Here is a 20,187-nt window from a genome sequence, read left to right as displayed (position 1 = left end):
GAGACTCGTCCTTTAAGCAGTGGAGCCAGGATTTGAATGCAGAGTTTTACTGGGAACACTCTGCCATATGCATCTCACACATCTACAAAATACAACAATCTGACAGCCCGTAGTATTCATAAAAAATCATATTATGTTTGGAAACAATTTAGAGATCAGCTTTTGTCACTTTGCTGGAATTCCAGACTAAGCCTAACGATTGCTGAGAAATCAGAGCCCTCTTAAATAAGTTGCTCCCCCCCCCCAAATACTTCTAAAGCAAAAGAAGAAAAAGCCTTTCAGATGGTTTTTAGAGAAAAAAAAAAATTATGATATTTCCCTTGAGACTAGAGATGTTTTTTTAACATACTTGACGGGGCGTGGGGCGGCCCCCGAGCCCTTTGTGTGCCTGATGAAAGCACACAGACAAATGAACAAAACAATTAACCAACTTACTGAGACTCTGTCAAGTGCAAAGCGGTTCACATGGGTGTTGGAGCATCCGAGTGACCAGAGAAACTAGATGCTGATGTTCGCAAACAATCTCTCCTGCCTCCTCAGACGGAATCGCCCACAGCGAACACCAGCAGCGTGTCTGTGGCTAAACGAGAAGCAAAGGGAGCTCTTGTGTGAAGCCTCACAGAAATGCCTGCAGACCGAAGGAGGCCGGAGCAGGAGGGCGAGGAGACACTTCTGAGTCGCTTACCTGTGGTACTCCCCAGTCTGAGTTGAGGTCCAAGGCACTTCTGTGGGGCTGGACCACCTCGTCCTGTGGCAGGGCATGTCTGTGTGCACCAGCATGTCAGTGCCCCTCGGATGTCAGCAGCCTGTGCTTTGCCCGGTTTCCTGGAGAACACATACAGGCATCCTCGTTTGACACAAGCACTCACAGAAAACCAGTTAGGGGCCATGTTGATTCTCTTCATCCTGTCTGATATACTTTTTAAATTATCTAGGGTACTATATTAGTTTGCTAGGGCTGCCATGACAGAGAACCGCAAACGGGGTGGTTTAAACAACAGAAATGTATCGTCTCACAGCTCTGGAGGCCAGAAGTCCAAGATTAAGGTGTTGGCAGAGTTGGTTCCTTCTCGAGGCTGTGAGGGACAGTCTGTTCCATGCCTTCCAGCTTCTGGTGGCCTTTGACTTCCTTGGCTTGTAGTTGTCAACACCCTGATCTCCGCTTTGATCTTCAGTGGCATTGTCCCTATGTGTGTGTCTCTGTATCTGAATTCCCCTTTTTATAAGGACAGTGGTCATATTGGATTAAGACCCACCTGGGGACCTCATTTTAACTTGATTACCTCTGTAAAGGTGCCATGTCCAAATAAGTCTCCATTCTGAGGTCTAGGGGGAGGGGGTGGGCAGGGGTTAAGACTCCAGTATATCTTTTTGTGGGGGGACACAGTTCAACCCATAAGAGCTACCTAAGTTTTTCAGCTTACTTTCAAAGCTGGTTTTAGCATTAGATCCAATCATTCATTTATAAATTCCCGAGACTACACAATAAATGTTTTTATGGCAAAGCACTAGCTATTTCTCTCCTCGGCCCTTTAGCTGTAACTCTGTGACGAGCCCCGACTGTGTTTTTGAAAAAACTCTCAGCACTGCAGCTCTGAGCCCTTTGTGAGCTCCCCTCTCCCACAGTGCACCTGAGGTGGGTGGCTTGACTCATTTAGAAGCAACCCTCTTTCTCAGCGGCTCCCATAGGCCTTCATCTTGGAGGAATGACAAGTGAGAGCAAGATGACTCCCCAGGAGGACAGGAGCAGACTGACGAGCTGCTGGCCTGGTACAGAGTTCGAAATTATGAGGTCAGGGCACGAAGTCATCATAGCAGATGCTGGCTTTGAGAGTTCCGAAACTACCCATCAGGATGAGTTCTGAGTGCAGCATTGTGCCCTGCGTTTATCTCATCTGAAGGGCTTGACAGCTCCTAAGGAGATAATCGCAGGTGGAAGATGTATCGGAAGGAGCATGGGGCTGAGGACAAACCAGTGCTGCCTGTTCCAGCGTGGCTACGAGAAAAGGCAACTTCGTTTGTAGGCCCCGTACAGACTTGGTAGATCGTTAACACTGTCCCGCTGGGCACGATACGCCCCGGGGCTGAAGAATGGCATCCTTGGGCTACTTGGAAGCTTCCGGGTCTGTGGGTGAGGGAAGCAGGTGGGGATGAAAGGTAGGTGTGCTGGAGAACATAAGAACCGCTCCCAGACCCCGGGCTCCGTGAAGGAAGTTGTGAGGTGCCATTTGAGAATGGCGCCAGTAATTGCAGATCCTCTGCTTTTTTGAGAGAAGCTAAAAATAAGGAATTTTAATATGAAATCTGCTTTAAGTGTTGGCTACTAATTCAGTGTTTGTATTTCATCTGTTTGCTTGTTTGTTTTAAGACTGAGCAAGCCAGGGGCGCCTGGTGGCTCAGTCCGTTACGCATCCAACTCCTGATTTGGGCTCAGGTCATGATCTCAGGGTCGTGAGGTCGAGTCCCGTGGCCGGCTCCGTGCTGGGCGTGGAGCCTGCTTGAGATTCTCTCTCTCTCCTTCCCCCTCCACCTCTCCTTGCCACCGTTTTTTAAAAAAAGAGAAAGAGACAAAAAAGATTGGGCAGGCCAAAGAATTAATGTTTTGGGTCAAATGTAGTCCTGAGGCTGCCACTTTGGAATCTCTGTTCTAGAGTAATCTTCAGTTTTAAAAGCTCAAAATCTAATGTATTTTCACTAAGCAACCCGTTAAATAGCTTTTATTTACTCCTGTTTTATTCTTTTAGGTTGAGCAAATTCACACAGTGGTAAATAAGGTTATTTAATACGTGTAATTTATAAACTCTAAAAAATATATATATGTATCCATCTGTTAACCTTAGGAAATCTAAATCTTAAAAAATCTGGCAACAAACCAGTGGGATGGGTGGATATCCACAGTATCTTCTAGATATGTGCCTACAAGTACTTCACCCAGGCAGCTGCTCACCTCGTAGCTTCCCACAGACAGGTGTGTGTCTCTGGGCTTCCCTGTGGACATGATAAGCATTTCAAGTCGAAACAAACAAACAAAGGAATGAAGAGAAAGAAAAGAAAAATCAGAGAGCTTCCTGCCATGTAGCTGTCTACTCTGACATTTCTTGGAAAGAAAAAACCCAAAGGGAGGTGCACCTGCCACTTGAGGACCATTGGCGTCAGCCGGGGCCTCTTTCAAGGGCCAGCTCTCGAAACCCAGCCTGCCTGAGGCAAGCAGCGCAGAAATGTGTTCGGACCTACGTGAAGGGTGTTTGATTGAATGGATCTTTTTTTCCAAAGTGGAGATTTGAAAACTCAAGGGGTTTGGATTAGAATGTAACAAGTGGAGAGCCAGTGAGGAAGACGAAGCGGACAGTGCTTTAAGGCACCTTCGCACAGAAGAAGGCAGAAATACTGTAGTAAACCAGGAAAGTAACAGGCTCCTGGCTGCCCTTGCCAGGTTCCAAAGTGAGGTGACCCCAGTTCCGCAGCTGAGTGCGCTCTCAGCTGCACGGTCTCCTGTGCTGACAAGCTTCTCCTGCTTTTCAAAGGATCTGCTTTCCCAGAGCTCGCGGACATCAGGGAGAAATGATGCTTGACTGGAACAAAATAAAGGGGGAGTTTTATACATCCATATTATTTTCCTACACCGAGGAAATTAAAAATAGGACTCGAGAAGGCAAGAAACTTAAGCTAAAAAATGCATAAGCCCACAGAATTTTCCCATTCCTGTTCTTTTTTTCCAGGTAAAATAGTCACTTAATAAATATGTATCAGGTGATCGCTGTGTCCCAAGAACTATCCTAGAATTCAGTTATGAATAAGAACTAGTTCCTGCCTTTGGGTAGCTTTTCGGAAATTGAGAGTTTGTGGTCAAGAGCGGAAATCAGTGGATGGTTACCAGTCAGTGTGTTGCACTAGATTTCATGGAGGCTGTGAAATCAATCTGATTTTACTCTGCCACCGACTTGTAGCCTTTCAGGCAAGTCCCTGAGTCTCAGCCTCCTCTCCCGTGGAAGGCAGAATCCTAATTCCTGCCTTATAAATCTCACAGGGCCATCGTCATATCACAGAATTGTGGCTGTGAGCCCCTGGAAATCCGCCAAGCATTATGCAATCCCCATCCTCAAGAAACCCGCTTTGAGGTCAGGAATATAAGCCAGACAAATGTGAAACAGCCCATGAAGACCCCCAGAGGTTCATATTCAAGTGCAGTACATTTGGTGGCTGACTTAAAATTGGAAAGGAAAGGCACATAGAGCTGTCTGGTAAAAGTATAGATTTTTTCAAAACATCTAGAAATTTAGTGTGATGTAGCACGTAGATGTAGTTTGCAGCTGCTGAGACTGAGGAAATAATGATTCTTTACCATGAATCCTGAGGAAAGACTATCCTGTTAGGATTCTTCCAAAAGTGCTCTAGCTGCCTGTGCTTGGCATACCCTACAGAATGAGGAGGGAACATGGCGGGGGGTGGTACCAGCCATGGCCCCTCATATTGGCACCATGCTACGGGACTCACTTTTTGGAAAGGGTATCTCTCTACTTCGATTAATTACCCACCTTTCAATTTCAGAATAGGTCCTGGACCTGTGTACGGGTGTGAGTATGATGGTTGTCTAGCTTTTAATCTGATTCCACCTGACATAGGCAAGTGGACATGGAGCCGGTGTGCCTGGGTGAGACTCTGTCAGTTACATTGGGTGTTTTCTAAATATAAAGGGAAGGTTTGTTATAACCAAAGACTCCGGAAAATATATAAACAGTTTGTGTTAATTTAACAGCATCACAACCCTAGGAAAGATAATCTTACCATCTCTTAAAAAGAGTAGGTAACTCGTATACATCATTGCACTTTCTGTGAATTTTCTGTCCTGTGTTCAGAGCCCAGGGAGACTTCAGTTTTACTATGTCGTGGCTTATATATTCAGTTTGCGAAGAGTAAATGGTTGGTCCTGAACCCCCTCTGGTCTCCAGCAGATACCTATTTCCTTGGAGAACTAAAGGAGCTCAGAAACCAGATACAAAGATGGAAGAAAACAAGTTCGGCTGCCCAGCTCCGTTTCCATCGGGCCAGTTCTCGCCTGTTGTAAACCTGAGCATGAGAGAACCAGTGCACCTTTCCCATGAATCTAACAGCTGTCTCTCTTTTCCAGTGTTCTGTTTCCTGCGGCGGTGGGGTGCGGATCCGCAGCGTCACGTGTGCCAAGAACCATGACGAACCTTGCGATGCGACAAGGAAACCCAACAGCCGAGCTCTTTGTGGCCTCCAGCAATGCCCTTCTGTCCGAAGGGTTCTGAAACCCCACAAAGGCATGATTCCCAGTGGGAAAAAGCTCCCAACATCTGAGCCGGACCCCCTGAAGCCCATCCTTCCAACTCCATTCAGTCCCAGAACGCTGAGCACACCCACGGTGCCCGGGCCTGTGAGCACAAGCGCTCGGGCCGTCAGCAGCCCCGGTCCTACCACGGCCCCCGCACAAGGAGACCTGGATGCCAAACGGTGTCAGAACAGTTCACGCCAAACTGAACCGGGCTCCAATTATGTCCTTTCCACCGGAAGTACTTCCCAGCCCATCCTCACTTCCTGGGCTTTGAGTACCCAGCCAAATGAAGAGAATGTTCCCAATTCAGACACTGCTCCTACCTCACAGGGAGACCTTTTCACCACGACAGTGACTGGTGCTGATTTGCCGTCTTCCGGCAAGCCTGTGACGTGGCAGGTGACTCCATTTTACGATACCTTGACCAAAGAGCCAGGGATAGAGATTCATAGTGGCTCAGGGGAAGACAGCGAACAGTCTGAGAACAAAAATGAAAACAAGTCCGTAACATGGACTAAAATCAGAGTAGCCGGAAATGATGCTTCCGTGGTGAGAAGTACGGAAATGCCCTTTGGGCCTCCACCAACACCTTATCTCTGGGCACCCTTCAGCACAGCGATGGAAGGTCTGCTGCCCAGCCCAAGTCCTGCTACTCTCAAAAATGGTGCGCCTGGCGCTGAGGGGATGGCCACTGAAAAGCCAGCGAACACTCCATTCCCTCTGGGAGGAGACCGCCGGCCAGCACCGACAGAACACGCGGTCCGCCATAACCCTCCAGAACTTCCAAGCAATGCCAATCTAACGCAGGGTTCCGGACTGGTCCTGACCGAGGAAGATGAAACAAGTCTGATCGCTGAGGGGTTTTTGCTCAATGCTTCGGATTACAAGGAGCTCTCAACAGGCGGCGGCTCCGCATACTGGATTGTTGGAAACTGGAGTGAGGTAGGAGCCCCATTTCTCACCCCATGCCCGACTCTGTAGGGAAATAGCTAGGGCTCTTGCATTCTTGTGCACATTTCAAAATGGGCTTGTATAAGATCTAGCCCGATGTAGAAGAAACGTGAAGCAGTCAGGTCCGTGCCCTCACCTCCCTCCTCTCCTCCCTAACTCCAAAAAGGAGAGAGGGAAAAATAAAAATCTCCGGGGAGGGAGGACAAATATGGTGCGATAAAGTGAAAAGAACTCTGAACTAAGTCAGGAGGGCTGGGCAAGCCAGCTGTGAGAGAGCGGAGAACTCAGTCCATGTTTCAGAAGCCGCTTCTTACCTGTGGAGTGGTGGCGCTGGTGTAGACCACCCACAACACGCCCCCAGCTTCGAACCGCTGAGGAGCGGCTGGAAGGGCCTGAGGTAGCATGTCACTCGCAAAGCTGATGTTGGGACTCGAGATCTGTCAGGTAATCCTAATTGGAGTGGGAATTGAAGATAAAGTTCCTTAAATGCATTCTCTAACTCAGTGTTATCAATGGTTTTCTTTTCTTGTTGGTCTGTTTGAGTACTTGCATGAAAAAAATCATTTTGGCTCATTAAAAGAATTAGAATATGGAAGAAGAAGAGAATAAATATGACGACAGAATGTTGGCCCCTTTTTTCAAGCTTCAGAAATTTGGCTAAATACTTGTTTTTCCATTTCTGGAACTAATTAATGCCCTCTGAAGCATCAAAATCATTTTCACCCGTTTGAATTTTGAATGCACGGTCTGTGAACTTGTTAAAATAATTTGACAACTCAAAAGAGGACTTTGTGGCAAAATAATCACATGTTCAAATTAGTCAGCATTTTTGTGACGATACATGACTTCTCTCCCTGGCCAAAGAGAAATGAAGTATTTGCAGCTAATATAACTACAGTACATTTAATTTATAAAGCATGTTAATTTCCAAACCACTTTCATATCTAGTTCTTGTTTTCTCCTTTTGACAATCCTGAGGAGCAGGTAAGGTCTCATTTATGCCAATTTGCAGATAGAGAAAATAAAATTTGTGGCAGTCAAGTGACTTGTCTAAAGACACAATTGTCAATTGGATGATGAACCTTCTAACTCCACTCTATTCCATTTGTAAAAAATACATTATCTCTGAGTAAAGTGTGGTGTACCTGTAAATTAAACCAAAATAAAAGTATATATTTGCTCAGATGATCATAGAGGCCAGAAGTCAATTGATATATTTTGATTATAGTAAATCAAGCTACCCTTGACTTATTGCAAATGTCATCATTTGTCTTTGACAGAAATAAACTGTCTTACAGAATACATCATAGCTCACCAAAAATTTGACAACCATGGTGAAGCCACTGAGAGCTGTTAATTCCAGGTAGTTTGACTAGAAAAAGGGACTTGGTCCACATTGCAGTTTTTCAGAGCTGCGAAGGATATTATGAGAACAGAGTTCAACATTTGGCAGAAATTCCCTTTGTGATAGGGTTGGGTTGCCTGCCCCCTTTATACATCTTTTGAGACAAAATCTTTAATACACAGAATTGTCAGAGAGGATCAGGACTCAGAATGAAAACTTTGGTTTTCCCACTGTCCTGTGACTTTTTTATTCTGTCCATTTCTGAAGCTGTTTCTTTAGGATGGCCTCTCAGTCACCCCATTGATATCAGTCTTCCCCAAGCCCCCTATAAAAACCCGGACAGGTTTTCAAGTCAGTGTCACCTCGTCATCTCTGTCATCTCCTCTTTATTTCCTGTTCATTTGGGGCCAGTGGTTTCCAGTCTAATGGCGGGAGGCACGTGGAGAAGAGTGGGATGCTTTTGTTTGTTCCGGTGATGGGGGAGGGGGCCGCTACCCACACTGAATATCTGAGAGCCGAAGATTATAAATCCCTGCGACATTCAGGGCGGTCTCTTATAAGGAAGAATTGTCCGGTCCAATGCCAGCAGTGACCCAATAGTCAAGAAAGGAGCCTCAGTTACTGCTCTCGGCTCCTTGCTGGTCTGATCACCTCCAGCCTCTCCCCTCGGCAGCGCTTTCCACACGTCATCACAAGAGACCTAAGATTGCCAAGTTAGTCTTTGGAAAAAATTCGCTAATCATTCCAAACTCCTGCTCACAAATCTTTCCATTATTCAGATAAACCGACTCGGACAGTCCAACAGCTTTACTTGCCTCCCCTCTGCCTCACCATCTTTAGATTCAGCAGATCGAAACTGCTCGGTTTCCCCTAAGCCTCCTGCCCCACTCCGTCTGTTTACGTTGTTCCCTCTGCCTTGAAGTGCCTTCTCCTCCTCCTCTGCCCTTGTGAATCCTGCCCTGGTCTTCAGGACCAAACTTTGAGCTGCTTTTTCCAGAAAGCCTCTCCTGACCCCTAAGATCGGAAGTCATTTCTAAAGCTCCTTATCATTTGATCCGAAATCGCTCTCACCATGTCCCCCCACTTTCTGTCCTGTGTGGAAGGGCTGCTCAGGCTCCCCGTTGTACACAACACGTTCCTCAGATTGTGACTTCAAAAATTAAAGAATGGATATAAAGACTAAGTGAACACCATAAAAAGACACTAAAGCTTGAAACCCGACTTTCTGGGCTGGAATCCTGCTCGGCCACTCACTGTGTCCTCACATGCCCAGGTTCCTCATCTGTGTAACGAGGACAGTGACAATGCCCGACTCAAGGATCGGTAGGGGGTAAAAGGAGTAACTATGTGTAAGGTACTCGGGGGAGTATGGGGCACATAGGAAGCACCCAGTAAGTGTTTGCTCTGGTATCTGTTTACAAGCAGAAAACCTAGGCGCTATGCAGTGTGCATGGTGTGGCTCTTACGTGGTCAGAAAATCATGGCTCACTGAATTGCCCCGTCACCCGGTCAGATCCCCAGGGCTGGTCGTTACATGTCATCTGTGCAGTTGTGTGAACTGACAGAACGATTTTCTGGAGCCATTCACGGCAGTTCTCACGTGAGTCCGACGCAGCCCTCCTTGTTAGTTCCGGTTCTGAACATCCCGAAACCTGCTCCTTGACCTGGTACATCGGTGGCCACAGGGCCACTAGCAAACCTAACAAGGATGAAGGTTTCCAGGAAAAAGTGAAGTCCTTCCGCCTCCTCAGGGTCCCCCTTTCTTGTCTCATCCCTCACTCCCAGTTTGAAACTAATACAAGTGACAGTTGATGGAACCCCATCTCACTTTTACTGTGTTCCGTGCTTTTCCCTCTGTCAGCTTTCCCTTCGCGCTGTTGTTGGCTGCCTCCGTAAAAACTGTCAAAAGGAATTAAATGTCTGCTCACGGGATCTGAATCTGGCAGGACTAAAGTCAGAGCCCCAGAGACAACATGCATTTATTTGCTACACAAATATGGTACAAAGAGTCCTAGACACCACTTGAGATTTACCAGGTTATCACTAGCCTGGGAATTCCATCTCACTAGGTCCTTTCCTGGGTTTGGGCAAATATATTTTTCTCTCTGTCATAATATGAAATTAACAACAGACACAATGTGGCCTTGAACGTGGCTTCTGTCTCTGGGCCCCAGATACCCGGAAAGTGGGACTCACAATGTTGACCTCGCAGCTGTGTTGTGTTTAATAGGTAACATTTGTAGAGTCCTGACCATGTGCATAAATCTCTGTGGTCCTAATGTTACCACCAGTTTTATAGGCTAGGGAGTTAAGAAGATCACACCATTAGCTAACTGCAGAATTTTAATTGTACCCCAAGTCTCAGAAGGCTAGAGAAAATGTAGGAAAGATACCTGTTATGTGGTTGTATCCGTTGCCTATTGCTACAATAATGCTAGATGACAAACCACCACAAAACCTCAGAGTTTTGTTCATGAGTCTATGGATCATCTGGGAGGTTCTGCTGAGTGGGGCTGAGCTCAGCAGATCTCAGCTTCACTTGCCATGCATCCGTTGGAGGGTCGGCTGTAGGCTGCACCTGGGAGCTGGTTAGAGATGCAGAATCTGCAACTCCATCCCAGACCTGCTGACTCAGCCCCTGCATTTAGCAAGGTGCCCAGGTGACGCCTATGGAGGCTGAAGTTCGAGAGGAACTGCTCTAACAGATAGCATATGGCGTTTTGGAGGCAGAGCCCCGGGCTTACTCCTTGGTCAAGCCAGTTCTCCGAGCCTCATAGGGTTTATTCTGCACTGTGACAATCCTGGTCTACCCACGGGTTTGTCGTGGAGAGGAGGAAGTGACATAAGGTCATTGCGGTGTTCTAACAGGCAGATGCGTGGATCTGACACCCCCTGTGCAGTGACTGACAGCACTGATAAGAAGTGCAGTGGGCATTCGGTCTGCAGCCCCCAGACATTCCGGCCAGGATGATTTTTAAAGAGAAGCAGATTTCCCCTTGCTTTTCTTCTCATGCACTGATCAGAGATTCTCATCGCAGGCTGTTTATTAGAATCACCTGGGGCATTTCTTTTTTTTTTCTTTTTAAGATTTTATTTATTCATCTGACAGAGAGAGAGAGCATAAGCAGGGGGAACAGAGGCAGAGGGAGAAGCAGGCTCCCCGCCGAGCAGGGAGCCGGACACGGGGCTCGATCCCAGGACCCTGGGATCATGACCTGAGCCGAAGGCAGACGCTTAACCGACTGAGCCACCCAGGCACCCCCCCCCCCCCAGGGCATTTCTTTTTACACTGAAGCCCAGGCCCTACCCAGGGAAATTCGGATTCATTTGTCTGGGGCGGGACCCCGGCGCTGGTATTTCTGTGAAAGGCTCTGCGGGCGATTAGATGAGCGTCCAAGAGTGAGAACCCCTGACTGCAGGCTGTGGCGGGGAATGTCTGAGAAGGCGGCCCTCAGCCTCTGTCCTCTCTGTCCCCCTCCCCGCCACAGTGCTCCACCAGCTGTGGGCTGGGGGCCTACTGGCGAAGCGTGGACTGTAGCACCGGGACGGATTCTGACTGTGCCACCGTCCAGAAGCCCGACCCCGCTAAGAGGTGCCACCTCCGTCCTTGTACCAGCTGGAGAGTGGGGGTGTGGAGCAAGGTAAGTGACCGGGCTCCGTGGGTTCTGCGGGGACAGCCTTGCCACGCGCTTGTGGAAGGAGGCGTGTCTCCTCCCTTCCTCCCTTGCTGCCTCCCTCCTGCCCTTCCCTCTGATACCACCTGGAGGAGTCAGTCCTGGGCATCACCATAGGCCCGCTCGAACTTACCCTGCAGCCTTAGAACACATACAGGGCTGTTATTAACCCACATGTTTTTACCTGCTGGCCTTTCCCCTTCCCAGATAAACTGGAACAAAAGGTTAAGTTCGTGTATTGGATTGCTGGTCCAGCATGCTACATTGTTTCTAAATTACTTAAATGTCGCATTCTAAATTCTAAACTCTAAACCAGACATCCTCACAGGTATCATTGAGTCATGACTCAGCAGCTGCTCACGAAGGAAACGTACTTTTTCATCCTCAGACCCCAAATGAAAAGAAAGCGGAGACAGAAAAAAAATTGGTCTTTCAACGTGTATTTCCCATACTGATCTTTTTGAAGTGTGGTTATACCCTCTTTGCTAATCTGGCTGTGGTTACTCATCTTGCTGTGCTGTCTGTAGGGTCCCTTGTGAAAAACTATAGCAGGTTCCGGGATTAGTTAGCCTTGGTGCTTTGGGGCACTAACCAGGCCCAAGCTGGCCTGGGGCTGAGCCAGCCGCTGGGGGATAGGACACCCGTCAGTGGTGGGGCTGACAGCTGATGGGCAGGAGGAGGTGCAGAGGTGAGAGCAACGCATGCGCCTTCTGTCTGCCAGTTTCTCTTGACAGCTGAGACACAGAAGGGAGAAGAAAGAGCTACCCAGAAGTTTGGAGAGGCTGGTGAGCCTTGTAGATGTTAGCTCCATCATCCAGTATCGAGCTCCTGCTCCCAGACAAGCAGGACCACCAGATGTCTCACTGGACGTCTCTGGTTCTGGCAGACTTATCTGGAAGCCTGGAGCGTGCAACATCATTTATCTGCGTTAGGCCCCTTCTCCCAAAGTAAGGCTCCAATTCTGGGGAAGAGAGGGACAGTAGGGTTACTCCCTGAAAGATTACCACACATCCCTTTGATACCCGCCACCCTCCCTTTCTTCTGCTTTCATACTGTTTTTCTTCCAAGAACGAGTGCTAGTTCTTTCTTTTTCTTCCAACTTCTTACAAACTCAGGATCCAGCAAGGACTAAATGCTTTGCTACAAATTCTCTTCCATATCCAGAAAAATCTCAAGAGACATTTTATATCCCTGACCTGGCCAAACATTGAGCAGTCCTAAAGGCCCGCCTTGTTATCATTGCGAATAGTCCTTTCCTTGGAAATTGTCTAGCTCGAAGAAAGGACAGATGTGCGAAATCATTCACACTTTTGAAAAGACACTCCCATGAAAAGTACCAGGAATTCTAGCCTGTGAAAAACCCTGCATGAGAGATCCAGAAGCAGTTCTCTGGGGTCAGACCTCCTGAGGAAAGCCCTGCTCGGCCGGCCCGTCTGTCTCTGGGTGTCCTCTCTCATGGCGGGGGAGTGGGGGTGGGGGGTGGGGAGAGGGAGGCTGCGGGGCTATGTATGCCCCCCTGCAGTACGTCTGGTTCTGGTGGTTTCGTGGGAGCTCTCCTATATCACCAGGCCTGCCAGAATGAGATAACCACCACATCCAGGATCGGATCCTCCCAAGTTACTCCATTCCTCTCACTCAAGAAAATGTCTCTTCTCTCGGGATACTAGATAAAGCTTGTCAAAGATGTGGCTTAACCACTGATCGTCAATTGCCCTAACTTCTGTGTTTCTATTATTATGGGTCTTACACACCTGACTTCCATTTTTCCCAGGCATGTTAATTTAGATTTTATCTTAAATTTTGATGAGTAAGTATAATTCCTTTTTAACTACCGCATTATTAACCAGTTCATACAGATGTCTGAAGTCCAAATCATGCACCAGGAAAGATTTGAGGGCCTTCTTCATTTCACTGTTCTATTAGGACTTCGAAACACGCTCAGAGGCAAACCTGCAAAACCTAGAGTCGGAGCATAGGCCCTTTTAATGTCTTTAAATGCCCAGAGGGTTTAGATTCTGCCATGTTGATGGTTTGCCTTTTCACAGATACTTTCTCAGAGGGAAGAATTCTAATTTTACCTTGAATCTTCTGCATGATCCCCCCAGTCTCCGCCCCCCATCCACAGACACCTTAATCTTCATAGGACTGCGGGTCTGCCTCAGCCGGCCCCAAGCCTACAGGTAGCAGTCCTGAGGCCTCTGGGTCACTCGCCAGCAGTCCTCTCGCTTTGTGATGGCTGACTGAGTTGTGCTTGTTTTACTGGCTTCTGTCTCCAGCACCGTGGGGCTCCCTGATGGAGCCTGATACAGCTGCTGTGGACACGTTCCCCTGTGTGTGAGAGTAGAATAGGACTCTACGTTCAGCCCCCTGCCTTTACCGTGTCTAGAAGCAGTCTTTCAGGATGGCTTGCTTCCCCTTCACGCATCAGTCTGTCTGAAGCAAAGTTAAGGTTGTAGTCCTCGGGTTTGTCCCAGAGGCATGCTTGGGAAGACGGTTCTGCAGAACTGAATCCTAAAAGTGGTGCTGGGCGGTGGATGGGACACATGTGGGTTGGCAGCCCTGCTATGTCATGACCAGCATATGACACTGGTGCATTCATCTTAGAAACTGTGTTTCTCTCACCTCTGAGAAGTAAAGTGGATGATATTGCCTCCAATTACCTCATAGAATTGTTATAAGGATCAGAAAAGAGAATGTTAGTGAAACAGCTTTGTAAATGGTAAAAGACCGTTCAGAAGAAATCCTGGGCAAACTTTGAGCTCCAGATAAAAGTCAGGACTGGCTCTTGGGTGTTTACTAACCTCTGGCTTCCTGGACTCAGGGCAGAAAGCCTGTAGACAGGTGAACTTGGAGAAAGTTCTGTCAACAGGACTGGCTGGAGCAGGTGTCTACTCCCCAGTATTAAGCAGACAAGGTGCTCAAAGTGTCCAGGAACTTTGGAGGACTTGACCTACCTTGGGCCCTGGCACTCGCCAATACTATCACGTGCCTAGCATTACACAAGAGCTTTAGATCATCAGTTCTGTTTTCATCCAGCTTAGGACCTTCTTTATAATTCCCACTGAGGAAATGAAAGCTCGGGGTGTTTAAATCACGAATGCTCGATCACACAGCTGTTACCAAACGCTCCCGGTTTTAAGAAACCATCAACAGGGGGACACGTCATCCATTTAATGACAGCTTTTCAGGAAGAAAGAGAACATTATACAATAAATATGTACATCAGTTGTAAGACACACACCAATTTCAGAGCATTAAAATTTGTATGAGGAAAAAAGAGGGAGTGTCGTCATGCAGGAAATTCAGGAAGTGACAAAATGGGTTTGAAAAGCCTTCCATTGGGTTTGACACCAAAACGATGCATCTCCCACAGCTCCACTCACCGCCTGGTGGAACATCTTGATCCCTGCACCTTCTGAAGTTTTGTCAACTGGTGATTTGATAGCCCCTTTATTTGCTTTCTGAGAACGAGCACTTCCCTTTTCATAGTTAAGTCTTAACAGATCTTGACTGTTTCTGAAATGAATCAGAAACATTTTTACATTTTTTTCTTGGCATGTTCTGTCTTCCCTCCTAGGCCGTGTTGCACCTTTATTTCAGCAGTCATTGACTTTTGCTGGAAAGTGAGAGAAAGTGGCAGTCTTTCCTTATGGTCTTGGGTTTCAAATATTTGCTAATATATTTGTATATATTGCTAGTCTTTCTGTCTTATTCTCCTTCTTGTCTTTGTGTTTATTAGATTTTATAGATGGTCAGGGGCATTGCTACATTTTTTTGGATCTGAATTTTTAGAAATGAACTTACAGGGAAAGAGCCCCTTTCTTGCTAAATACAGACCATCCCCAACTTTGATATATAACATGTTCCCAGGAACATATATTAAAGTCCAATGTGCAGATGTCAAAACATAGAATTGCATGTTATAAGGGAGCCTCTGTCCCCAGAAAGCAAACACTGAGTAGCAGGAAGGTCATTATAGACTAAAAATCACAGCATTTATTTTATTCTTGGTATAATTTGTTGTAAGTCTGAACCGTCAGACATATAACACCCCCGAAGGTTTTAGATTAAGGGATCCCTAAAAAATAGAGGAATGACAATGAATTAGAAGCATTTAGGACCACAGGAAGCATGAACTCAAGACCACTCCAGTGAGGACTGATGTCCAGACCCTGGGGCTCTCCATGATGGCCCCTGCGCATCTCTCTGTCCACCCCCACTCCTTGCCCTAGCAGTCTGATCCGCTTGCTGTTTCCAAGCAAGTCTTGTTTCATAGCACTGTGCCTCTGTATGTGCCCTTCTCTCCATCTTGAATGTCCCCCACACTGTTTGTCAGCTGAGTGAGCATCTGCTTATCCTATATGCTTCAGCTCAAACTTTGGCTCCTTCATTTAGACCTTTCCTGACCTCTTCAGGTGAAATTGCCCGCCTCCTCCATTGTGCCCTCATTAGATCATGAACAACGTATGATGTAATCTTTATTCCTTCTACTCATTTATGTAACTCTCCTCTCCTGTTACATTGGAATATAGAGTCTGGAACATAGAAATGCCCAAGAACTGGAAGGGAAGTGGGGGTGGCATGGGGGAAGAGATGGAAGGATGAATTTTGGTGCTGTTCAGCTTAGAATTTTTGGAATGAAATATTTAATCTTAAGAGTCTTATGAAACTGTTCAGCATAAGGAAAGGAACAGAAAAGAATTTTTTAATATCCCAATTTAGTATTTGGTTCAACTTGGAAAGCAAGAAAAGTATTCTGAAATCAGAACAGAATACAATGCAGCGATCCCATACTTCATACCACTCCAGAATGTTGGGATAGTCTAATCATCTAGTTTAACCTTTCCACACCAATGGAGAAACAGAGGCTGAGAGACGAGCAGTGGTTAACCCACAGTCAGGTAACCACTTGCTGTCAGGATCACACCTGAGTGCAGTCTACCGACCTCCCAACGCTATGCTCGAGCATTTCACTATTCTTAACTGAACACCCTGTGTGAGTCTAACATGGAACGTGTATCAGGATGACTTTGTAAACAACACAAGGGAGAATTGTGATTTCATTTTCTCTTCCAGTGGCCCCTATAAGCTAAGGGTATTTTTCATTCTAACTTGATCTGGTCTGCAGACCAGAGCTGAGGTGGTAACTGGAAAATGAGCACTTTTGGTCACAGTAGGGCATTGGCCAGGCTTTTTGTTCTAGTCTGGCTTCTGTCCTCAGTCTGGTCCACAGGCTCCAGGTTAGGAAAACATGAATCCAAATGACTGTCCTCTAGGGCAGTAAGAAAATGAATATAATAATTGGCATTCAGCATACAAACAGAACAGCATTAGGAGTGATTTAATATCCTGCCCCTTCTCTCTTGCTAACTGAACAAGAGGCTGTTTTGAAAATGGAATGGAAAAGTCATGGATTTAGTGAGTGTCTTATTTCAGCATATTAATAAAGTTCATTTCCCATTGAATGTGAATAACAAAAGGGGAATGCTAATTTGAAAATTGAATTTTGAAACATTGCAGCAACAAATGAAAAATAGGAAAATAAAATCTCATTTCATACTTACGTCTTGTAAAATTCCCTTGTCCTAATACAGAGCCCCGTTGCTTTATCACATGCTATTTCCCAGAAATCTGTTTTGTCAAACAAATGGCTGCTTTGTGTGGAAATTATTAGCATGTTTCCTCATTTGTTCTGTGGCTCATTTCAAACTGACAGTTACTTTTTACTTTGTGTACTTACTACATGGCCGGAATAGTGAGGTTTTTTAAAAAAATTATTTATTTATTTGAGAGAGAGAGAGCATGAGCGATGGGGAGGGGTAGAGGGAAAGGGAGAAGCAGACTCCCCGCCGAGCAGGGAGCCCGATGCAGGGCTCGATCCCAGGACTCCGGGATCATGACCTGAGCCGAAAGCAGACACTTAACCGACTGAGCCACCCAGGTGCCCAGGAAAGTGAGGTTTTTTTATTTGTTTTGTGTGTGGGGCGGGGGGGGGTGCCGTTTGGCAAGTGTCATTTATTTCTAAGAAGCTAAACATTCAGTTTTTGGAAGCATTAGAGCATCAATCTGTCCCTTGTCACATGGGCCAGCAGGATGCAGGGGCTGCTATGCATGCTGTCAGCGTGTGGGAGGGGGCAGTGAGGAGGGCCTTGTAATGGCTTTCCATGAGCCTGTGCTGAGCAAACTCTCAGTGATGAAGGCAGGGGATGTCGGCTCTGGGAGGAAGGATGGTGGTAGGGACCAGCTCACTCCCGTGAGTCAAACTGCTGAGCAGTTATTCCAATTATTTCCCTCATATAGGCCCTTCACTTGACAAAGGGCAACCCATCCTGCCTTCAGAGTCACGGAGCCAACAGGTTTTTAGCAGGATTCTGGGGGAGAGATGGGTGTGGCTTGGCAGAGACGTCCCCTTGTGGGCAGCCTCGTTCACCCAGGATGACTACACCCCAGAGGGACTGGCTGCCCACTGAGGCAGACCTGCACCTGCAGACACCCAACCCCAGGGTCTGCGATCTTCACCACAGCCCTGGGAGAGGCAGTTCTATCCCAGTTTACAATTATGACACCTGAGGCTCAGAATGTTTCTGTGACTTGCCCAAGAGCTCATGACAAGTGAGTGACAGAACGGGACTTGCCACCCGGTTCTTAGACTTCCCCGCCTGTGTTTTCTGACATGGGCGGCCCCATCTTTGGATGCTGCTTGAGTGACTCCCTCTCCAGGGCCTGTGAGGGAAACAGGTCACTTGAGCTAGACTTCACCCTGCTTTGTGCCTGGAAGCCTGGAACTCCATGGTTCTCTCTGCAAACCCCCCTGGAATTCAGGGGAATGAAAGCCTGATGCCAGGGACTCAGGTATCCCCTCTTGTGTCCCTCTGCATGCAGTGTTCCAGAAACTGCAGCGGGGGCTTCCAGATCCGGGAAATTCAGTGTGTGGACAGCCGGGACCACCGCAACCTGAGGCCGTTTCACTGCCAGTTCCTGGCCGGCATTCGTCCCCCGCTGAGCATGAGCTGCAACATGGAGCCCTGTGAGGAGTGGCACGTGGAGCCCTGGAGCCAGGTATGGCCTCCAGATACATCATCCACAGACCCAGGCAAATGCGAATCTCTGTGTTACCTCGCGAGTCTAGAAGTCAGGGGAGACCACACGTGCATTGTGACAATGACTGGCCTCCACTCAGTGGCCCAGCACTTTATGGAGGAGGCCGAACAGGTCAACCTAAAGACTATGTTGTGTGGTTTCAACTGTGACAATTCAGTGTTTTAGCACAACCCAGTCTCCCTCTGGATATACTGGGCAGAACTGGGGACCATGTTGGGGAAATGCGTGCAGACCACTCTGAGGAGAGTCATTGAGGGCGGAGTCTCACATCCCTCTGCTAGGCCTCTGCCTAGTTGAGCTGGGGGGCATGGCCAGCTCCTTTCCACACGCAGTGTATTTTAGAGTTCCACCTCTCAGTTCAATGCCCAGATCACTGTTTATACAAATACAAAGAAGTGTGTTTGTGCCTGTGTGTGTCTGTCCTCTGTTTTGTGAGGGCCTAGGCTCTGCTAGGTCTTTGCCCTATGTCAGCACATGAATGGAAAGTGACGCTCTTCTCATTTGCCAGTAGGCAAATACGTCAACAGCTCCCAAAAACTACTCCCAACCATATCCGTGTGTGGTAGAAAGAAGAGAAAAAAAGGAACCCAGCATGTTTTGAGTGTGTCTGTGGGCTAGGCATTTTGCCTACGACACTTGGTTTAATTCTCACAACAACCCGAATAGTAGGCGTTATTAATTTCATTGTATAGGTGAAGAAATTGAGACTCAGCGATTAAGAAATTTACATGCATTCACACAACTAAAAAATAAATGGTGGAACAGGAGTTTCAGCACAAGGCAGACTCCAGCGCCTTGCTCTTTCTACCATAGCAGTTGGCCCAGTAGGCATCGAACAGAGTGAACTGAGAAGAAAGAGTGAATCAGTAACTGTTTGCGGGGGTTGGGGTGGGGGGACCAAACCCTCCACCTGCTCTGGAAAGGAAGGTGGTGAACCACGAGTGTAGGACACAGAGTTAGAGTCAAAGCTTACAGAAGACTGCCCCCCCCCCGCCCACAAGCCACTTCCTGTCTACATGTCAAGCACCATGCTGATTCCTGAGGCTCTGGGCCAGTACCTGGGGCTTTCTGGGGCAGCAGCTACCACTGTCCCTTCTTTCTCCTCCTTCCCTGCTCAGCTCTCGGGCACATAAAGTGCCTGCTACTCCCATGCTCTGGACCTAGGCCTCCAAGCCATCCATGTATGATGAGCCTGGTGACAGCTTTCAGAATCCAGGGATCTGCAGAGGAGCCTGGTAGAGAAATGCAACTGCAGGTTTTTAAAGATGAGCCATCAGATCTGCTCTCTGAAAAAGATGTATTCTGGGAGCCCCAGCCAGGAGCTGTTCCCTGAAGAGCTCCCACCACCCTCCTTTCTGAAGTCTACTCTGTGTGAGCAAACCACACAGTTGGAAGACTACCCTCTGAGGGAGATGGAAAATGCAAAAATCATTTTGAGTATTTCTCTGGAGCTTTTGAGAGTCTGGGAGCCCTTAGGTGCTTTACCCTGACTACTCCTGATGCTACTTTGTCTGTACATACTAGGAGACTACCATCATGAGAATATTGTGGGCCCCTTTGCTTTGTCAGCCGGCCCAGCCTTCCGGCATGGAAGAAGCATTTCTGCTGTGGGGATGTCTCTACAGGAGAGCTTCTCAAATTTTAGCACACTTCAGAATCACCTGGAGGGTTTGTCAACACACAAATGGCTGGATCCCACCCCCAGAGTGTCCAATTTGGAGGTCTGGGGTGGGGCCTGAATTTTGCATTTCTAACAAGTACCCAGAAGATGCTAAAGTCGCTGGTCCAGAGACCACACTTGGAGAACCGCTGGTTTGTAC

At 47.5% G+C, this 20,187-nt stretch overlaps 1 protein-coding gene across 1 annotated transcript in view; it reads left to right on the top strand.

Moving 5' to 3' along the window:
• The window catches only part of LOC118006334 (A disintegrin and metalloproteinase with thrombospondin motifs 12-like), a 298,264-nt gene that overhangs the window by 259,210 nt on the left and 18,867 nt on the right, over positions 1-20,187 (top strand). Inside the window, exons 19-21 of the mRNA XM_034998952.1 lie at positions 5,129-6,238; positions 11,081-11,233; positions 18,149-18,325. Coding sequence (XP_034854843.1) covers positions 5,129-6,238; positions 11,081-11,233; positions 18,149-18,325 — 1,440 coding nt within the window. The remainder of the gene's footprint in view (positions 1-5,128; positions 6,239-11,080; positions 11,234-18,148; positions 18,326-20,187) is intronic.

This window comes from Mirounga leonina, unplaced genomic scaffold (genome assembly GCF_011800145.1).
Source record: "Mirounga leonina isolate KUSES-001 unplaced genomic scaffold, KU_Mleo_1.0 Mir_96, whole genome shotgun sequence".
Classification (NCBI taxonomy): Eukaryota; Metazoa; Chordata; class Mammalia; order Carnivora; family Phocidae; genus Mirounga; species Mirounga leonina.
The sequence above is the reverse complement of the archived record's forward strand: the minus strand, read 5'-3'. Positions and strand labels throughout refer to the sequence as shown.